Source organism: Brassica napus, chromosome C3 (assembly GCF_020379485.1).
Source record: "Brassica napus cultivar Da-Ae chromosome C3, Da-Ae, whole genome shotgun sequence".
NCBI lineage: Eukaryota > Viridiplantae > Streptophyta > Magnoliopsida > Brassicales > Brassicaceae > Brassica > Brassica napus.
This window is the reverse complement of record NC_063446.1, coordinates 40397207-40417843: the sequence shown is the minus strand read 5'-3', so window position 1 is coordinate 40417843 and position 20637 is coordinate 40397207. Positions and strand designations below refer to the sequence as shown.

Below are 20637 nucleotides of genomic sequence, written 5' to 3'. Positions count from 1 at the left end.
TACTGAACAAATAGCCCGTATAGGTCAGTGGTAGAGCGTCAGTCTTGTAAACTGAAGGTCCGTAGTTCGATCCTGAGTGTGGGCACTTTTTGAGATTTACAGTATACTATGAAGAGATCTGTCTCTTCTCTCACTGCTTCAGTAGGGTCATTATTCAAACTTCTAAATCTGAACGTCCATTTTTGACCTTCTCATTCATGATGAATCGCTAGTCGTTTATCTGCCAAAGACTTTTCAACTCAATAATGTTTGAACCGAGACTGTCGATAAACTAGTAAAGAGAAAAGACGAGTTCTCGTCGGTGGGTCAAGACAAATACGTGTTTTATTAAATCAATTAGTCGAAACAGTATTACAAAAGGGGGAGAGAACAAAGGAATTAGTCCGGCGAAAGCTGGTTCGTCGGACCGTACAAGTCGGCGAGAAGTAAGATAAGAAATCCTAAATCTAGCCCAAAGTGAGTGTAATAGTTTACGGATCCCCTCCTTGTTGCCTTTTCTCCTCCTTTTATAGACACATGCTTGTTAACCTAATGTGTTCTGTCCTGACGGGCCTCCTCGAGTGGTTGGGCCGAGGTGTCGGGCCGCTGACTCGAGTCATCGAGCCGACGACTTTCGGTTGGTCGTCTCGCCGATCAAAAGCAGTCTAAAGCCGAGTCGATCACTGGCTCGCAAGTCGACGAACCGACTTTCTTTGTTGTGATCATGTGTCTGGATAATTGTCTTATGGGCCTTTTGGGAGGGCTAAGCCCATACCCAGCAGTAAGTCCCCCAGTTCACTGGTGAGTACCGTAGCCGACTCAGCGAATTTAGAAGTAGGGTTTGCAAGACAATCGTTCCAGGTTTATGATCTCACTCGATTCCTCGACTGTGTGAGCAGCTCGTTTATTCTCACTCCGTGATTTGACCGATTCGATTTGGACCGGCGGTTTCTTCCGGTTTTGATTTCGACTGTTGGTCTCGATTCAAACCGGTCTTGGTTTTCCTCGAGAAGTCAAAACGTCGCGAGTCGTGGTGAGCTTCACGCGCCCAAATGGGCCGGTCTAGGCCCATCTAGGCCTAATGATGACGCCTCGGGGTGCGATGCGCTCGATCCCTTATAAATACCCCCTCGCATCTCATTTTCTCTACTCTTCATCCGATTCAGGTACTTTCTCTCTCTTGCTTTCCGCTTCTCTCTCTAACTTTGTAGTCTTAGTCCTTTGAGAATGTCGTCGGGCGGTAGCGGTAGGCTTTCCAGGGCACAGAAAGGGAAGGCTGTGGCGAGAGCGACCGAATCGAGTCCTGCTCGTGTCGTCGAGTCGAACTCTCCCTCTGACTTCGAGACGATTCATTGTTAAGCCATTATGGATACGGAGAACATGGATACGCCTCAGCGAGTCCTCCTTGCTGAGTCGGCACGTCAACTCCGCGACAAGAGAGAGGATGCTTCGTTGATTGCTAGAGACTGTCAGGGTGGAGCAAGTGAAGGAGAGGCTTCTCTCCCTGACTTCGTTCCATGTTGTTATCACCCCGAAGGGATCTTCGAAGATCTCCCAGCTTTGGCGCCAGAACAGATGCGTTCTCCTGTCGTGGAAGGACAAACGTGGGAGAACGTCGAGGAGACTCGTTCGACTCCTAGCAGCGTGAAAGCTTTGCTGAGAGAGTGCGGAGGAGTCGGAGTGACTTTCCTAATCCCGACGAGGTCTCAGAGGCTTAGAGGCCGTGGTCCCCTCTGTTAGGGTTTCAGTGTGTCTACGAGTCATACTTTCAGAGCGAGACCAAGCTATGGTTTCCGATTCCTCGACTCATCACATCTTATGCGAGACGTCGTGACGCAGCAATGAACCAGTTCTTGAATGGCGCGTTCCGTATCTCGGTAGCGTTGATGGTGACGGCGGCGGAGATCGATATCTCAATGAGCGTGCGGACTCTTGAAGAGCTGACCTACGTTAAGTCTATGGGGGACGGATTGTTCTCGATTCAGATGAGGCCCAACTACAACGTGATTGTTGACCACCCCAGCAGGACGGCCAATTGGCAGCGCTTCTATTTTTACGTCAAATCTGATGGTTTTGCCTTCGAGGAGCTGCCCGGCGATTCCTTTCAATTTTTATGCAATCATAAGCTCAGTAGAGCGCTGTTGTTAGCTTATCGACTGTTTCTTTCTTTTATTTTCTGACTGACGAGTCCTCGTTTGATTGCAGTCGATCACCCAGATTCGGCCTCCTATCCAGAAGAGTTCATTGCTAACGCTCGTGCCGTCGTGTCGCGTGTTCAAGTAAGTTAGAAATACATCACCGCCCAGAGTATTCGAGGAGCCATCGATAGGATTTCGAAGAGTAAGTTTTCTTTTCGTGATTACATATTTTTCCTGGCTCGCGTCTGTTCACTCGAGGCCTTTATCCGGATCTGACTCGTCGACCTCTTGCAGGGGACTGGAGATCCGATTTACCACCTTTGATTACCGGCAACAAGCGGCGCTTTTCGATATTCAATCGTGCCGAGCAAAAGGTGATCAACGCAGCTAGGGAGATGAAAGAACTTCCGGACTTGAGCGCACTAATCAAGAAGAAGCTGAGTGGAGGGAAAAAGACGTCTTATGTAACTCCCGGTGAGACGACTCCTAGTAAGACGACTCTTGGTGAGACGACTCTTAGTGAGACGACTCCTGGTGAGACGACTCCTAGTAAGGCGACTCCTGGTGAGACGACTCCTTCAGAGCCTCCCCCTCCTGCTGTTTCCTCGGGACCACCTGTAGGCCCAATCAATATCGAATCCTCGAGGGAGGACATTGTGCAGTCTTCTGAACGAGAGACTGCCGAACCATCTGTGACAGACGGTAATAAGAAGAAAAGGTCTGCTCCCGATTCTTCTGCTTCAATCGACGCCCAAGCGAGGACTGGGTCTGATGAACCTCCAAGGAAGAAGAAGAAGAAGGAGAAGAAAAAGAGGAAGAAGTCTACTGAGGGGCAGTCAGAACTTATCGGGGACGCTGAGGGTCACGAACCTGTTGTTCATGAGGGCTCTTCTCGTGATGCTGCGAATCAAGCTGTCGTTGAGTCGAGCGGTTCCCCGAACATCCTGCTAGAGAAGAGGAAGAAACCTTCCTGTGGGAGTGATGCATCCGCTTCTGCTACAAAGACTCCTTCAGTGGCGCCTCCGACGACCACGGGGGGTGGCTCAGCCTCGGAGGAACGTTGAATCAAATTCCGCGATCGCGTTGAATTCAAGTATGACGGCGACACTCCACTTGCTTATGCTCTGTCGGAATGTACTGAGCTTATTCGACAAATTCGAGGTGGCGCCAAGGATATGCCTCCTATTAAAGATCTCCTCTTCAAAGACCCATATGTTGATGCAGCGAGGACCAAGGTTTTGGTAAGGAATACTCTCCTCGTCTCGCCTTCTCTATATTCTTAGTTCTGATCCTCCCCTTTGTTTGTGCAGAGTGATGGGAGCATGAACTACGTCGTTGAGTTGTACGACATAGCCCTTAAGGAGACCACATCTCCAAACTGAAGCAATCTGACAAACTCGTGCGAGCGAGGGACACGGTTCTCAATCGCAAGACGAGTGAATTCAGGGCGGCGATCGACAAGGCAGCAGCGGAGCAGAGTCGGTTACTCGCAGGGAAGAAAGCTCAGAAGGAGAAATTTATGGAGAAGTTCGGGGAGCTGAAGGACAAGTTCAAAAATGCCGGTGAGAAGATCAGAGGGCTCGAACGAGGGAGAGCAGCTTTGGAAAAAGAGAAAACTGCTTTGGAGGAGAAGTGGGTGGCCACGGTTTTAAGGCATCTGAAGGAGGTCAACCGGTTGAGGGACTCTCGTAGTTACGAGGTTACGCATGAGCGAGTCCGCGTTCAAACGGCTATGATTGTAAAAAGCAATCATCGTTTTGCTAAAATTCGAGACCTCGAGAAGCGTCGTGGCGACTTTGAGATGGCGAGATCCCTGCAGAGCCAAGCCTTTGGAGCAAACAAGTGTCTTGAAGCGCTTAAGGAGAGCGGGATTGATATCCCGTAAGAGACGATCGACCTGTTTGCTGAGCAGGAGAAAGAGTTCGAAGCTGAGGCTAAGCGCTTAACTGTTGGCGGGATTCCCGAAGAGCTTCTCGGTTTGTCTCCGCTTCATCTCCCGTCCACCTTCTTGAACGAGGACGTTTTGGAAGCGATCTACCCGTACGGGTCGAACGCAGGTCTGATTGATGCAGGAACCGCGGCTTCCCTTCAAACTCCAACTAGTTCTCAGTGGGATCATGCGACCGAAAGGTCGAACGAACTGACCGGGAGAGAGCTCGGGGAGTCGTCTGTTCAGGGACACGAGGTCGTTAGTAGGGTTGAAAGGTCCGAAGATGCGACTGCTCCACTTGTCTTGGGCCCTGCCCCGTCAATGGCCAACCTCGTCGTGAGTGAGGAGTCGTTGATCCCGGTACTCGGAGTTAGCGACGCGAATCCGACTCCTCCTTTGGGACTCGAGGAGGCGGGATCAGAGCCTGATGACCTGCTCGAACTCTCAGACTCTTCAGCTGAAGAAGAGGGTGGTGAAAAATCGGACGTGCGAGTCCCTAGGGATAATCCGCAAGGAACAGAGGAAGGAGTGGTCGACGAAGTTGAGGATTCGCCTGCTTCGGCAACGGACGAGGCTGGAGGCGCCTCAGATCAGCTCGAAGCTCGAGTCGTCAAGGAAGACCCCGATCGTGCTGAAGACTAACCTCATATGTTGTTGTTGATTTGCTTAAGCTTTCTGTTTTTTTAGCCCTTTGAGGCTTTTGTTGATGTAATTTCTGAACTCTTTACTTTGCAGCTGTTTTTCGTTTCAGACCTTCAGTAAGCCCTTTTTAAAAGAAAAACGAAGTTTGCCTTAGTCGTGAAATACAGTCTCGTGGACTCGGAAGTGCTAGTTGCCTTTCGACGAGTCGCTGAATTGTGTTTCGGACATTAGATTCTAACGATTTTGACTTGACGATTCGGTCAGTGTTTCGAATTAAATCGGAGAGTCGATTGTCCAATCTTATCAAATCTTGACGTATTACGTCGTCAGTTCAAGTCCTCAAAAAAGTATAACTTTCGACTTCGAAGATAATCATTTATAGTTTCGAGCGACAGCGGTTCTCATTCGATCTTAATGTGATCCTAAAAATGTTAGGTTGGCCAAACTTGGTTTCAAAGGATCATAAGGTGATTGAAAGCTGTTTTCTCGACCGCATCGACTGAGACCGTGATACGACCGGGGATCCCTCGAGCACGTGTCTGATCAGGACATGCTCATTAGTGGGCACGAGTGCTAGTACGTTCGTCCGAGAGACAAGGTCGTGCTCGTGCGAAAGCATCGTTCAAAACAATTCGCGCTCCAACTTGTTGGGGGATTGTTTTGTTATAGCTGGACCATTTAAGGCTGCTTATGTACCTTTAGGAGAGGATCAAGCCATTCGTAGTTCGTTTTTGGATTAGTGAAAGTGGCAGTGGAAGCGCATTCACCTGTTTTTTTTTTCGAGTGAAAGTGACAGGATTGTCATTCACTCGTTGATTCGGAGATTCGATCGAGTAAGACTTGCAGGTGCTCGACCGTTAGACATGTTCTCAAGAGTAGTATCTTCGGAGTTCCATGCTCTGGGAACGGGTTCGCCAGTCAACGTCTCGAGTCCCCTCCTTGTTGTCTTTTCTCCTCCTTTTATAGACACATGCTCGTTAACCTAATGTGCTATGTCCTGACGGGCCTCCTCGATTGGTTGGGCCGAGGTGTCGGGCCACTGACTCGAGTCATCAAGCCGACGACTTTCGGTTGGTCGTCTAGCCGATCAAAAGCAGTCTAAAGCCGAGTCGATCACCGGCTCGCAAGTCGACGAGCCGACTTTCTTTGTTGTGATCATGTGTCTGGATAATTGTCTTGTGGGCCTTTTGGGAGGGCTAAGCCTATACCCAACAAATAATCATATACAATCACTATAACTCAGATTATAATAAATTTTGTTTTTCTTTAATTTCATACGTCCTTGTATCTTTGGCCACTTTGATTTCCGTGATAAGAATTATTCATGTGGCCCTACCGGTCTAGTGGTATGAAAGCTTTTGTGCATCCATGGCTCCACTATGTTGAAAAGAAGTCACGAAATGATGAGGTGTGTTGCTAATAAAAGATGAGGCTAGGAAGGAGTGAAGAGTAGAAGAAGGATGAGTTTGGGTCGACCTAAGCCGTACCGGCCGTACGAGCCGTACCATTTAGGATCGCCCAAACTCGACCAAGATGAATTTACCACATCCGGTTAACTCATCTGTAAAGAAGGAGTTACCTTTGATCTTCTACATTCATTTGTGACCGTTTGGGAAGGATACTGAAGAGTTTTGACAGACTGTCAAAGGCTGGATAAAGCTAAAGGTGCTTTACACATGTGAAAGAGCTTATTGGACAGTTTGAATTAAAGTCGAACCTTATCCTTGTAATAGTATCCATTCTGAAAACCCTTGTTACCGTAGCCTCTCTATATATTGAACATTCATCATTAATGATAACTTAGACAGTTCTAAATAACTATTCTCTCTACACATTTCACAATGATTCTCCATTAGTCTCTTAATCTCTTATTCTACCTTAATCTCATCTAATCTTTTCTCTATTTTCTTATAAACTCAGATTATCTATTTCAATACTCAAAAGTATAATGGTATCAGAGCCATGTTGATTTCAATCTGAGTTCTTGGTAGTTTCTCTTGAAGATTCAAGCTTGAAGCTTTAAGAGATCAAGTGAGTGTGTTTGAAGGTTTATTTGAAGATCCGACATCAAGAGTGTTTCAGCTAGTACTTGTGAGATCTTATCTGGTTCTTTGGAGGTTACTTTGAAGATTCAAGACATGATACAATTCGTTGGAAGCTGGTGTTGTTCTAAAGTCTCAAGATTCAATCTTTTACAAGTTTTTGAAGTTAAGCTGTTGAAGATGGAAAGTGGTATGAAGATGAAGGTTGATGTGACTTTCAAAGGGAGTAACTATCTAGTATGGTCTAGGATGGTGAAGACTGATGTGGAAAGCAAGGGTTTATGGAAGCATATCACATCTGGTGAGGCTCCAAAGCTCATTACCCAAGGAGGAGACAAGGAGAGTGTCTCGGAGAGTGAAGCTGAGAAGTGGCAACAAGAGGATATGATGGTGATGTATGCCCTTCATGCCTCATTGGAGCCGACTATTCTAGATGCTTATAGCTACTGTGAGACAGCCGAGGAGCTGTGGGACACATTGAAGAAGTTGTATGGAAACACCTCCAATCTGAGCTGAGTCTTTGAAGTGAAGAAGGTCATAACTGGTTTAGCTCAAGATGACATGGAGTTTACTAAGAACTTGGGGAGGTTCCAGTCCATTTGGTCTGAGTTGGAGATGCTGAGGCCAAGCACAACTGATCTGGAGCTTCTAAATGAAAGGCGTGAGAAATATAAGGTCTTTGGACTCTTGCTTACCTTGAATCTGAACTACAATAGCTTGATCAAGCATATACTGAGGTCTGAGAAGCTTCCTGATCTTGAGGATGCGTGTGCTCAGATACAAAAGGAGCAGGTCTCTATTGGCTTTTTTTTTGGAGCAAGAGAGACTTGTCTCTTGTAAATGTTGCGCAAACTGATCATGAGGAGACTCCACAAGCCAACAAAACAGCACACAACAAGTATGAAGATAGGAAGTTCAATGGAAATTGTGATCATTGCAAGAAGCATAGACACAAGAAGAGCCAGTTCTGGATACTCCATCCCCACCTAAAGCCGGCCAAGTTCATGAAGGAGAGAGAGGCAAGAGCTCACAAGTCTGAAGGTACGAGTGGAGCTGGGCCATCTAACCGAGGAGCTAAAGGAGATGGCCGTGAAGGTGATGGCAAGGCCTTGGTGACTTACACATGAGTTTCTAGCATCCGTGGCAATGATCAGGACTTCATTAGGAGATCCGAGATGGATGCTCTCATCAAAATGCTCAAGGATAGTGGTAACATTCATGGGTATTCTTTTGGTGCATCAATGATTGCTAGAACTATAGAACTAGGACTAATAGAAATGCTAGAACCGATTATAACTTTGCTAGAAATGCTAAGATGGATCATAAGTTCAATGCATATAGATCACCAATCAGCATTTGTCATAATGCTAGCAATGTATCTAAGCCATTAATTGTAGATTCTGGTGCATCTCATCATATGATTAGTGACACCAATTTTATTAAAGATATAAAACCAACTAATGGACATGTTATAATTGCAAATGGTGATAAGATATCTATTAGTGGAATAGGAAACATGAAACTGAAGAGTACTAGAGCTTTCTACATGCCTGAATTTACTTCAAATTTGCTATCTGTTAAGAAATGCACAACTGATTTAAATTGCAATGTCATATTCAGTCTTAATGATGTGAAGTTTCAGGATATTGAGAGCAACCAATTTATTGGAAAAGGAATTACCAAAGGAGATTTATACTTGCTTGAAGAACTTGATCCTCTAATTATAATTGCTCATTTACTTCTGCTTCTAGTTTAAATAAAAATGCATTGTGGCATGTTAGATTAGGACATCCTCATGGGAGAGCTTTGAACTTGATGTGACCATGTGTTGTTTTTGAAAATAAGGATTGTGAAGCTTGTATTTTAGGCAAGCATTGTAAAACTATCTTTCCAAGTTCATCTAGTGTTTATTATAATTGTTTTGATCTAATTAACACTGATGTTTGGATTGTATCTTGCTTATCTAAAGATAATCATAAGTACTTTGCCACATTCATTGGTCAAAAATCTAAATACACCTGGTTAACTTTAATTCCATCAAAAGATAGGGTGATAGATGCATTTAAGAACTTTCAAGCTTATGTGACTAATCATTATCATGCTAAGATTAAAATTTTGAAAGACGGATAATGGAGGAGAGTACACAAGCTATGCGTTCAAGAGCCATCTAGATCACCATGGAATCCTACATCAAACGAGCTGTCCTTACACATCTCAGTAGAATGGTGTGGCCGAGATGAAAGAACAAGCATTTGATGGAGGTTGCTAGGTCCATGATGTTTCAAGCCAATGTACCTAAGAGGTTCTGGAGTGATGTTGTATCCACTGCTTGTTATCTAATCAGTCGGATTCCTACAAAGATGTTGAAGGATCAAGCACCATTCGAAGTTTTGAACAAGCACAAGCCATCATTGGAGTACCTGAGAGTATTTGGATGCTTATGATATGTTCTAGTACCAGGAGAGTTGAAAAACAAGCTAGAAGCAAGAAGCACAAAGGCAATATTCATAGGCTACTCAACAACTCAAAAGGGATACAAGTGCTATGATCCAGAAGCTAGAAGAGTGCTAGTCTCTAGAGATGTGAAGTTTATTGACGTAAGAGGGTATTATGAAGAAACGAATAAAAAGGATTTGAGAGATCTCACATCAGATGAGGCAGGAGTCTTAAGGATTATTTTGGAAGGTCTAGGAATCAAGATACTCAGGATCAGAACAATGGTGGTGGAAGCCAACAAGAGAGCTCTACTGCACCTATTGGAGCTGATCAAACATCTCACCTTGATCATAAAGAGGGAAGTGAGCCTGAAACTCAAGAAAATGGTCAAGATGGAGCCGGCTTGAGTGAAGAAGGAGAAAAGAGTAACTCAAGCTCTCATAATCAAGGTGATCAAGGCCAAAGAGAAGTAGAATCACAAGGAGAAGCTCAGACTGAAGCACAAGAGCCGAGTGTCTAAGAAGTGGCTGATCAACCAGTATTGAGGAGAAGCACAAGGATAAAGAAGGATCCTTCTAGCTGGGTAAACACGAGAGTGTACTACAATGCCCAGACTGTGGAGCATCTTTCTCAGGCTGTGTGCTCCTTTGCTCAATACCCTGAAGAGCATTGTACCTTTATGGTAAACTTGGATGAGATTTATGTTCCAAGAAGCTATGAAGAGGCAATGATGGATAAGGAATGGAAAGAGTCAGTCGGGACTGAGGCAGGAGCTATGATAAAGAATGACACATGGTATGAGAGTGAGCTACCTAAAGGAAAGAAGGCTATGTCTAGTAGATGGATCTTCACTATCAAATACTTAGCCAATGGGAAGACTGATAGGAAGAAGACTAGACTGGTAGTAAGAGGCTTCACCCAAACCTATGGAGAGGATTACATTGAGACATTTGCACCAGTAGCCAAGCTCCATAAATCCGGATAGTGTTGAGTCTAGCAGTCAATCTTGGATGGGAGCTTTGGCAGATGGATGTAAAGAATGCTTTCCTACAAGGAGAGCTTGAGGATGAAGTCTATATGTATCCTCCACCAGGATTGGAACATCTAGTGAAGCCAGGGAATGTATTGAGGCTGAAGAAGGTTATCTATGGGCTGAAACAATCACCAAGAACTTGGTACAACAAGCTAGGCACAACATTGAATGGCCGGGGCTTTAAGAAGTCAGAATTATAGCATACCCTCTTCACTCTCACGACTCCCTCAGGTATGATTGCACTCCTTGTGTATGTTGATGATATCATTATCACTAGAAGTGGTAAGGAAGGTATCAAAGCAACCAATGAATTCCTTAAATCTATGTTTGAGATTAAGGATTTGGGAGGAATGAAATACTTCCTTGGAATTGAGATATGTAGATCCAAGGAAGGCTTATTCATGTCCCAAAGAAAGTATACACTTGATCTTTTGAAAGGTACATGTGCTTATGGAGGCAAGACAGCAAGGCTATGGAGGATGGTTACAAATTCCCACGAGATTGAAGACAGCAAACCATTCCAGTATCCTAAACTCTATAGAAAACTAGTTGGCAAATTGATTTATCTCACCATTACAAGGCCTGATATTTGTTTTGATGTGAATCAGGTGAGCCAACACATGCACGTACCTAAGGAGCATCATTGGCGCATGGTGGAGAGGATCTTGACGTATCTCAATGGCTCACCTGATCAAGGAGTATGGATGGGCTGTAATGGAAGCACTAAAGTTATTGGATACTATGATGCTGATTGGACTGGTGATATGGCTGATAGGAGATCAACAACCGGCTATTGTACATTCATTGGAGGCAACTTGGTTACTTGAAAGAGCAAGAAACAGAAGGTGGTGTCTTGTTCAAGTGCAGAAGCTGAGTATAGAGCCACGCTGAAGCTTACAAACGAGCTGGTATGGATCAAAGGCATCTTGAAGAATTTGGAGATTGATCAAGCAACTCCAATGACAATGCATTGTGACAACAAAGCCGCTATTCATATTGCCTCCAACTCGGTGTTCCATGAGAGGAAAAATCACATTGAAGTTGATTGCCACAAAGTGAGACATATGATTGTTCTAGGAGTCGTCTTGCCATGCTACACTAGAAGTGAAGATCAGTTGGCTGATGTGTTTACTAAAGCCGCAAGACAGAAGACAATGGAGTCCATTCATATCAGATTGGGCTTCATTGATCTTTGGGAAGAAGAAGAACTGATCCCCTAAGTCATGAGGTCTTTACTCTTTTTCTCTCATCAAGGTTTTGTCTCAATGAGTTTTCCTTGGTGAGGTTTTTATTGAGGAAGATATGGCTATCCAAGCTTAGGCTTTCACAAAGCTAAGCTTGAAGGAGAGTGTTGAAAGGAAGTCATGAAATGATGATGTGTGTTGCTAATAGAAGATGAGGCTAGGAAGGACTGAAAAGTAGAAGAAGGATGAGTTTGGGTCGACCTAAGCCGTACAGGCCGTACGAGCCGTACCATTTAGGATCGCCCAAACTTGACCATGATGAATTTACCACATCCGGTTAACTCATCCGTAAAAAAGGAATTACCTTTGATCTTCTACACTCATTTGTGACCGTTTGGGAAGGATAAGGAAGAGCTTGGACATGCTGTCAAAGACTCGATAAAGCTAAAGGATGTCCAAGCTAAAGGTGTTTTACACATGTGGAAAAGTTTATTGGACGGTTTGAATTAAAGTAGAACATTATCTTTGTAATAGTGTCCATTATGAAAATTCTTGTTAGTGTAATCTCTCTATATATCGTAACCTTCGTCATTAATGATAATTTAGACAGTTCTAAACAATTATTCTCTCTACACATTTCATAGTGATTATTCATTAGTCTCTTAATCTCTTATTCTACATTAATCTCATCTAATTTTTTTTCTATTCTTTTCTAAATTCAAATTATCTATTTCAATACTCAAAAGTATTACACTATACCTGACAGTTCATCTAAAAGGCAGAGAGAAATTTAATATTCCACATTCCACAAAAACATCAATTTCCATTTCAATTAATTGGAAAATATCCGTAGTTAACTTGCTCGATCTTCCTGAACTTTTCTTTTAGATATTTCTCACATTCTTGTCGTCTTACCTTTGTTTTAGCCAAATTATTTTGTCATAACATGAAGATATTCTTATACCATTTAGAAAATATTAATCTTTGTTTTGTTTTATACTTGTTCTACTTATTGCATTCATATGGTAGTTAATCAGTATGACTTGAATTGTGAGACATCAGACACGAAACCACATTGCGTGGTGATCCTGTTTCCCACGCGTCTTACCCCTTTTCCACTTCGATAATAATTAGTAAACAAATATCTGCTACAACAAAATAGCACATGTTTTTTCTGATAATTTGCGTCTGCATGAGCAATTATGATCAACTCCCACTATACTAGCAACGACTAAGACTAGTTAATCAATTTTGATCTCTATATTGGATTTCTGTTTCTTTCTAGCAATTTTCCCTTTTATCATTCAGAGTTACAAGTTCTGTGATTGATTGGACAGATGCAACTTGAATTTTTAACAAAGAACGACCTCATATATAATCTCGAGTTTTATGATCTTATTATACAATAATCATGCTAGTCTTTAGGATATTTTCATTTGGTTTGAAGATTATAATATAATCAACAAGCGTGTTGTAAATGATAAAACGTGCGATTTGAAACTACACCGTTATATATATACGAGTGAGTGTTGGAAAATATGTTCATCAGGCCAATTCGATTTTATGTATTAATCGGTCTGATAACCAATGTGCTGATACTTTGTATGACAATCCGCCCCGTGGGACCCATGCTCACAGCGCTGCAGCGCACCGATCCCAACCCTTCCATTATGGGAACTACCTGCCCCATAATTAGGTTGTTGGTGAGATTCGAATCTCCAACCTCACTCTTTAACAGCCTTCCCACAAAACAAGCTGTCACCAATTGACCTGCAGATTAATTGGTGACAGCTTGTCTTGTGGGAAGGCTGTTAAAGGGTGAGGTCGGGGGTTCGAATCTCACCAACAACCTAATTATGGAGCAGATAGTTCCCATAATAGAGGGGTTGGGGTCGGTGCGCCGCAGCGCTGTCAGTCTGGGTCCCACGGGACGGGTTGTTACACTTTGGTTATGAGAACTTTATAATAACCATCTATGCATGTTCTATATGTCTTAGTTTTTATATGAGTTTAGTTTGTTCTAATGAAATTAATGATTTATTAGTTGGCAAAAAAATACAAATCAGTGATTTGGTTGGCAAGACAAATACCAATCAAGTATTCAAGGTATGCTCATAAAATTCTGCACACCAACCATATACAACAAAATAATAATTGTGCTCCATCGAAGTCCATTTTGACAAATTTCTTTTATACAAATCCCAACTGAATTTTCCTCCGCATTATATGTTAAAAATCTTAGATCAGAGGCACATAAATTTAAATATTGTAGAGGCCCGGAATGAAGAGAGGGATAGAGATTTAGTTCTTGCAACTAAATTCGTAGTCTAAACAAATTCCAATTTATAAAATTTAAAAACATCACTGGTGAACGAACAATAATACACAAGTTTATATATAGGATATGATCAAACAAACAACATATTAAAAGGGTTACTCATCTGACAAATTTAACCCGATCAACCGGTCCAAGAGACGAACTACTAACAATAGTTTCATTATATATAATATAATATATTCTACAGAAAAAAACAAAGAATTCAAAAACCCTTCGTCTTCCTGATTCTGATGAAATCTTCTGCTTCTTCTTTTAATAACACTTCACTTTTCTTCTTCTTCGATTGAGACAAGGAAGACATAGCTTTAGCAGATGCAACTCTTCTCACCAGAACATTCCACTTCGTGTCCTCAACCATTTTCTTGTCCTTTTCTCCTCTTTGCTTAAATTGCCTACTCCAATCACCAATAATACGAAATTAGATTTCTAACTTTAAAATATATTTTTTTACAAAAAAAAAAAAACTTTAAAATATCTTCTTTAACAACAAAAGTTTTTCCAAGCTGTCTGATCATGACTCATGATCTAACAAGTAGGTCACCACCACAATTATAATTGGCGCCGAAAGTGAAAAATTAAAACGAGATTTACGATCGAAAATTTAAAACTTTATAAAACATGTAGAAAAATGTGTGTTTGGATGATTCTATTAATGTTACCTGCAAAGTGGGACACGGCAAGACTCAGATTGGTCGCAGATTGAAGAATGAAGTCTAAGGAGTTGAATCATTCTCTTGCAACGAATACAACCTTTGCCAACGACTCGTTTCTTGCAAACTGCAAAGTGACGTATCAGAAGTTGTAGTCCGTAACAAGTCGAGAACGCACTGCATGGACCGGGTTTTAACATGTTGCTGTCTAAGTTGGACGATGGTCCGACCAACGTGCAACCTTCGGTACATATGTGTTCTATACATTCCATGGCTTCACTCAATTGCATATAAAGATTCTGTTCTCTTCTGTGTCTCCGTCTTCGTTTCTTCCTCTGCAAGTAATCACACAAAAGAACTAACCATGGTAAGAGCAGGGCTAAAACAGAGGTTTTCAAGAACCAAACGTTTTGAGCTTTTAGATTTGTTACCGATTCAGCGTCGTCAATGAATTGGAGAATGTCGAGTTCAAGAAAAGGATCGTGTTCTTGAAGAAACTTCCATCCTTCGGTCTGTTCAACGGTCTTGAACTTGGAGTGGATCAAACGCATACACTTGAGACAGAGGCCAGGTGCGTCGCAAAGCCGAGCTAGCTGGAGAACATCGACCACGTTCTCAACCGTCACTCTCTCGCCGACGCCTTTCGTACACCTTTGCTTTAAGTGAGTCACCATGTAGACGTGTGATAGAGCCAGTAGATGGATTCCGTAACTTTCCATCTCCTTCTCCGTCAAACTAAGGAAAATTAGAAATACACGAAAGGTTATTTTAGTAATTTACTCCGACTTGTTATAATAAAGGAGAAAAATCATTTCAAAATTTGACCATACGAACCTGGGAGAATAGAGGAATCTGATGAAGACAGAAACGGCGTCGCATGGAACGCCGACAATCTTGATGACTCTCTTCGATGATCCGCCGTGGCTTTTCCTCGGCTTCTCGATGATGTTCGCTAGTACCGGCGACGCGGCAGCCTGCATTTTTCAAATTCAAACACAACCAAAAATTAACACCAAAATACCAAAACAAGAAAAAAAGATCGGACACGCCAAAGAAGTAAATAATCTTTACCAGGACACCGGAGTGTGCTGGGATACGACGGCGACCGGAAGTGATGATCTCAATATCAGTTTCCACAAGATCATACGAAATCTTGTCGGTGGTTAATGAAACGCCGTCGTTTTCAGTAGCGGTTATTGCCATCGTGACTATGTAGCAGCTTTCGTTTAAGAGAAAGAAAGAGAGTTTTGTGAGATGGTTTTAATTGATGGAGAAGCTTGAAGGGGTGGCGGTGCATCTCTGGACGATTTTATAGACAGCTCGACGAAGCCTACCCTTTTTGATTTGATCATACACGTGGAATTCTTATTTAATAAATATCTCTTATCTTTTATTTCTGTCTTACCCCACTCCACCCGCGTATTTGATTCTCTGTATTTTTTTGTAACCTAAAATTAAAATGAATTGGAAATTAGCATAATGAACTGTATTTTGAGGTGTCTCGGGATCTGTATATTACTGTATCGATTCTCATCATGATGAGTCATTAAATAATTAAGTGTTATCTTTAACACTAACCTAGGTCGGATTTATAGAATGTTGTTTTCTGATTTAATATATCAAATCATCTCATTATATACATGATTTAAATGCGATGGTTATGTTGTTACATTTTGAAACTAGGAGTTTGCCCGCGCATGCGGACGTAGTTATTTAATAAATATTTATTAATAAATATATTATTAGTTTAAAAATCAAAAAATATTAAACAAAACATTAAATTTATACTATTTTATGAATCTTTCAATTTCTTAAATTTTTATTGATTTAAAAACATTATTTTTGGAACAACACTAATATCTTGTAAATATGTTGTTATCTTGAACAAATTTTTATTATATTAATTTATAAACAATGATATAATTAAATAAACAAATATATAATTGTTAATATAAAGTAATGTTATTAAACCAAATTCTAGGAATTAGCATAACCTACAAAATCTGAAAATAAATCAAAAGCACCAGAATGTTAAACCAAACTTAACTTTACATATTATATTAGTCAAAGTAAATAAGAATATTGATATATGTATAATTATATTGTGAAATACTTCCTATAATAATTGAATAAACACTCAAGAAGACCAACTATGTTGACAAACAAAACATTAATATATAATGTATATTTGAGAAAATTTTAATTTAAACAAAGTTATAATTCTTTATAACTCTTGAAAAATTAAAAGTAAATAAAGTAAATTTTAAATTTTCATAAATATAAGGTACTTGTTGTAAAAAAACAAATTTTGAAAATATTCTTTTTTTGAAAGTTATTCTTGCAACTGGATGATAACAATAAATATTTAGTAAAAATAAAAAGAAAGAAATATTAAATTTTCAACTTAAATAACAAATACAAGTTATTCTTGCAACTGAATGATAAGAATAAAAATGAAAATATCACGAAAATCACGTTAACAAACAATTATACATCAAATTTATTGTTATTGTTTATATACTTCTTTTTAGTATTTTAATACTAAAATAAATTTAATTTTTTTAAAAAAATATGCCATGACATATTATGTTTACAAACAAATATAAATCAATTTTTGTTATTTTGTATAAAACTATTTATAATATTTTAGTATAATGATAAATCTAATTATGATATGTGTATATATAATACTAATTATAAAAATAAATAAATAAGAAATAAAGATGTAGATAAACACAAAATAAATACATGGAATTATCTTCTTCTTTTTTCAAAAACTTTTTCCATTTATTTTTGCAATATTTTTATAATATTAGTTTGTAATCATTTAAATAATGAATTATATAATTTATTTATTAGATATTAAAACTTTAATTAGTCAAATTAAAATTAAAATTGTTTAATGACTAAGCCTAAAATCATGGAGAACATGACAAATAAGCAAATTTTTTTTTTTTTTTTTTTTTGGAACACTTCAAATAAGCAAATTTACTTCTCAAATAATAGTATAGATAGATGTGGTAAGCTGAAATGAACAATTTTTGTTTTCACTTTAGAATACTTATATATTTTTTTTTGAAAATAAAAAGGTTAAACCCGGGTCTATTAAAGACACAGATCTAACCCCCGGGTGAAGGTATAGCCCACGGATAGACCCTCTCTTGAGCATTCAAATGAGCCGAAAACAATATCTCATATCCGTGTGGCCAGCGGGGTTCGAACCAGAGTTCGCCGTATTGGGTATATTCTCTCAAGCGCCATTGGACTACCACCACTGGCTTTTAGAATACTTATATTGAAACATTCAAGATACAACATTAGTGGAAAGATGAGTTAACCCCGAAACCAAAGCCTCATACTAATAAAGCAATGTAATAAAAAACCAGCATAACAGCACTAATAAAAAGCAAAGAACAGCAACAGTGTAAATTCTAGAATTTTCACCACCAAACCAAGCTCCAACAAACTCCTTCCATCCTTTTGACATAACGTTACCAAACCTTATAGGTAACAAAATCCTCCCATTACGAATATGCATAACATGTAAGGCCATAACGCCTATGCTTCAGAATCCAGCGAGAACAAGCCACAAAGAGCTCAACCACAGAACCATCGGGAACAGGAAAATGAACAATATAGATTAGTGTGGACAAAGAAAAAATATACTAATTTAACTGACAAAAATATTATTAAGTTGGATAAATTTTCAACCTCAATCAATTATTGATAATAGATGGGTCAATCTCTCGTATATTATATTATTTAAGATTTTTTTTTTATTCCGGATGTGACAAACTTTGTTTCTAATACATATAATACAAATATACATAGACATCTAGATTATTTATTCATGAGGTAATACATTTTCTTCCTAAATTCACAAAAGTTTTGGAAATTTAATCTTCATATCTTTTTAGATTAGAGTCATGACATATTTCCACTAGACACAGACACATCACTGAAGTCGAACCCATATGTATCTAAAATCATTGGAACAAAAACATTTATTTAACAACGTTTAGAAATATCAATGAAAAGGGTTTGGTAGACTGTAACACACTCTTATAAAACTTTCACGTGGTGGAATTAACATGGCTCAAACATTTTCGAATAGCCGCATTGCCTTCTAAGACAACAAGAACACATCATATAAAATACGTTGTTAAAGAATATATTTTCATATTCCTAAAAAGCTACACCAACAGGATCTAACCAACAGATCTTTGGCAATATATTATGTGTTGAACTGGACCTTCAATACACCGTTATAATATTCCACAAATTACTTTTAAATTTCCACTAAAAGTGACTTCTAATAATATTGCCTTTGTAGTGTTTTCTTTTTGGGATGACAACCATACAATAGTATTACTTCTGTCCCGGTTAAGGTCATGGAAGTTGTGTTTTTTTATTGATCCTACGTGGAAAAAGTGTAAAACCGGTCCAAAAGTTTGCCTTGCAACGTAGAAAAAGAGTTGAAATACGATTATTTAAACTTGAGAAAGGCCGGTTATTGGAAGTAAACCGACCCTTGCCTCTTCCCAAGAGCCACCTCTTCGTCTACGTGGCTGTTTATCCTCATCCACTTTCATGCCCTCTTTTCTGGCCACTTGTAACTCTCCTATTCATTCATTATTGCCACTGGATTTTGTTGTTTCATTTTTAATATAATTATCACAAAAATGGTTGGTCATATTCATGAGCATCAAAGGAGTTAAAAGAAATGTTAATCACGGAGAAGGAAAGAAAGTTCGCCGCGTATGGCGGCAGCCAAATCTGATTCAATCATAGCAGTCAAGTTTAGCCACTAATCTGAATATGATGACACCGATTAAGTCCTTCACAGGAATCTGAATAACTAAACGTATTTGGATCCAAAACTATAACATATGTTTCAAAAACATATAGATTCCTTGTTGACTATTATTGTAGACATCTCATAAGGCCATTACCATTCTAACTATTGCGTATGGCTTACTTATGAGTTTGTATAGTTTATGTGCACTTTTCGTTAAATAATATTTTACATAGTTGATTAGTTAATGTTGGGATGTTTTCCTTTCATTAACTCAACATGTATGTTAAAAAAAAACTCAACATGTATGTATATGTTCAATATATTAATTACGATCCGGCTTTTAGTATTTACAAATGACCCTTTAAGAAAACGAAGCAACATAATCCAAAACTTGGGGATAAGTTTACATGAAAAAGTGAAAAGTGTAACATAAACTAATGGATTTGATGATTTCATGCAAGATTCTTCCCAATATACTAAAATTTTGGAAGTAAAATATAACTTAACAGTTTATATTCCATGCTGTGTTATATTCCACTTGGAACTTTTGAAGCACTAGAGATTGATGTGTCATGTTCTTATCCTTAAGAGTTTGGACTTTGGATAGATTTGTATCTTGCAAGCAAAGCATCATGAATCAGCAATGTTCTTATAATAACCGTTAGTAGATATCCAGAAAATGTGTGTGCATTGACAAGTCTATAAATAAAATTGTCACCGATATTTCGTGATTCTTTATTGGAGGTGATGTTATATGTGTATTCCTATATTCTCCAAAAAGTTTTGATATTGGAGGTGATGTTATATGTGTATTTCTATATCCTCCAAAAAGTTCTGTTGATGTTTGAACTAAAAGTCTTTACACTAAAAGAAAAAGACATGCGTAACACATAGTTATAAACTTATGATAAAATTCAAAATCAGAACTTAAAACCAAAATGGTTGACCAACTCAAAAACCGGGGATGACCATTGACCTCACCATCCTCCCTTATCTTTGGAACCAACCACGCCAGATACCGAGTCCTTAATACTTGAATACTTATCTTCCTTCTTCTTTTGTTGATAAAGACACTTATCTCAAAAAAGACGCTTATTTTTTGTTGTTTCTTTTCTCTCATATCTTTCATTTTGATGACAATTGGATAAGATTTTAAAATTTTATTACAACTCAACAAAAAAATAGAATAAAATAAAATACTTTGTGCCGTTCACAAACTTTCATTGTGGCGGGTAGTGGCCTAGGCTTGGGACGGATCGGGTATCCGGACAATTTTAAGATATCCGGATCCGGATCTTTATCCGGCGGATCCATAATTTTACTATCTTTATCCAGATTCGGGGTTCTCGGATATCCGGGTGTCGGATATCTTTCTAAAAATTGTAATATCCAGATCCGGATTTGGATCCTTAAAATAAATAAATAAATAATATTAATATATATATAAAATATTAAAAATAATTTTAA

At 39.5% G+C, this 20637-nt stretch overlaps 1 protein-coding gene and 1 non-coding gene across 2 annotated transcripts; one reads left to right on the top strand and one right to left on the bottom strand.

Moving 5' to 3' along the window:
• The first annotated feature begins 13 nt into the window (after nt 1-13).
• On the top strand, nt 14-85 carry TRNAT-UGU. Its single transcript has one exon. It is a non-coding gene; the product is annotated as a tRNA-Thr (tRNA).
• A 13667-nt stretch (nt 86-13752) lies between these two features.
• LOC106422781 (BTB/POZ and TAZ domain-containing protein 1) lies at nt 13753-15713 on the bottom strand. The gene is made up of 5 exons (XM_013863577.3): nt 15444-15713; nt 15207-15346; nt 14804-15107; nt 14382-14707; nt 13753-14114 (listed from the first exon to the last, which is right to left on the bottom strand). Exons 1-5 carry the CDS (start codon nt 15573-15575, stop codon nt 13925-13927), a joined length of 1092 nt encoding a protein of 363 aa, XP_013719031.2. The 5' UTR covers nt 15576-15713; the 3' UTR covers nt 13753-13924.
• Between the last annotated feature and the right edge of the window lie 4924 nt (nt 15714-20637).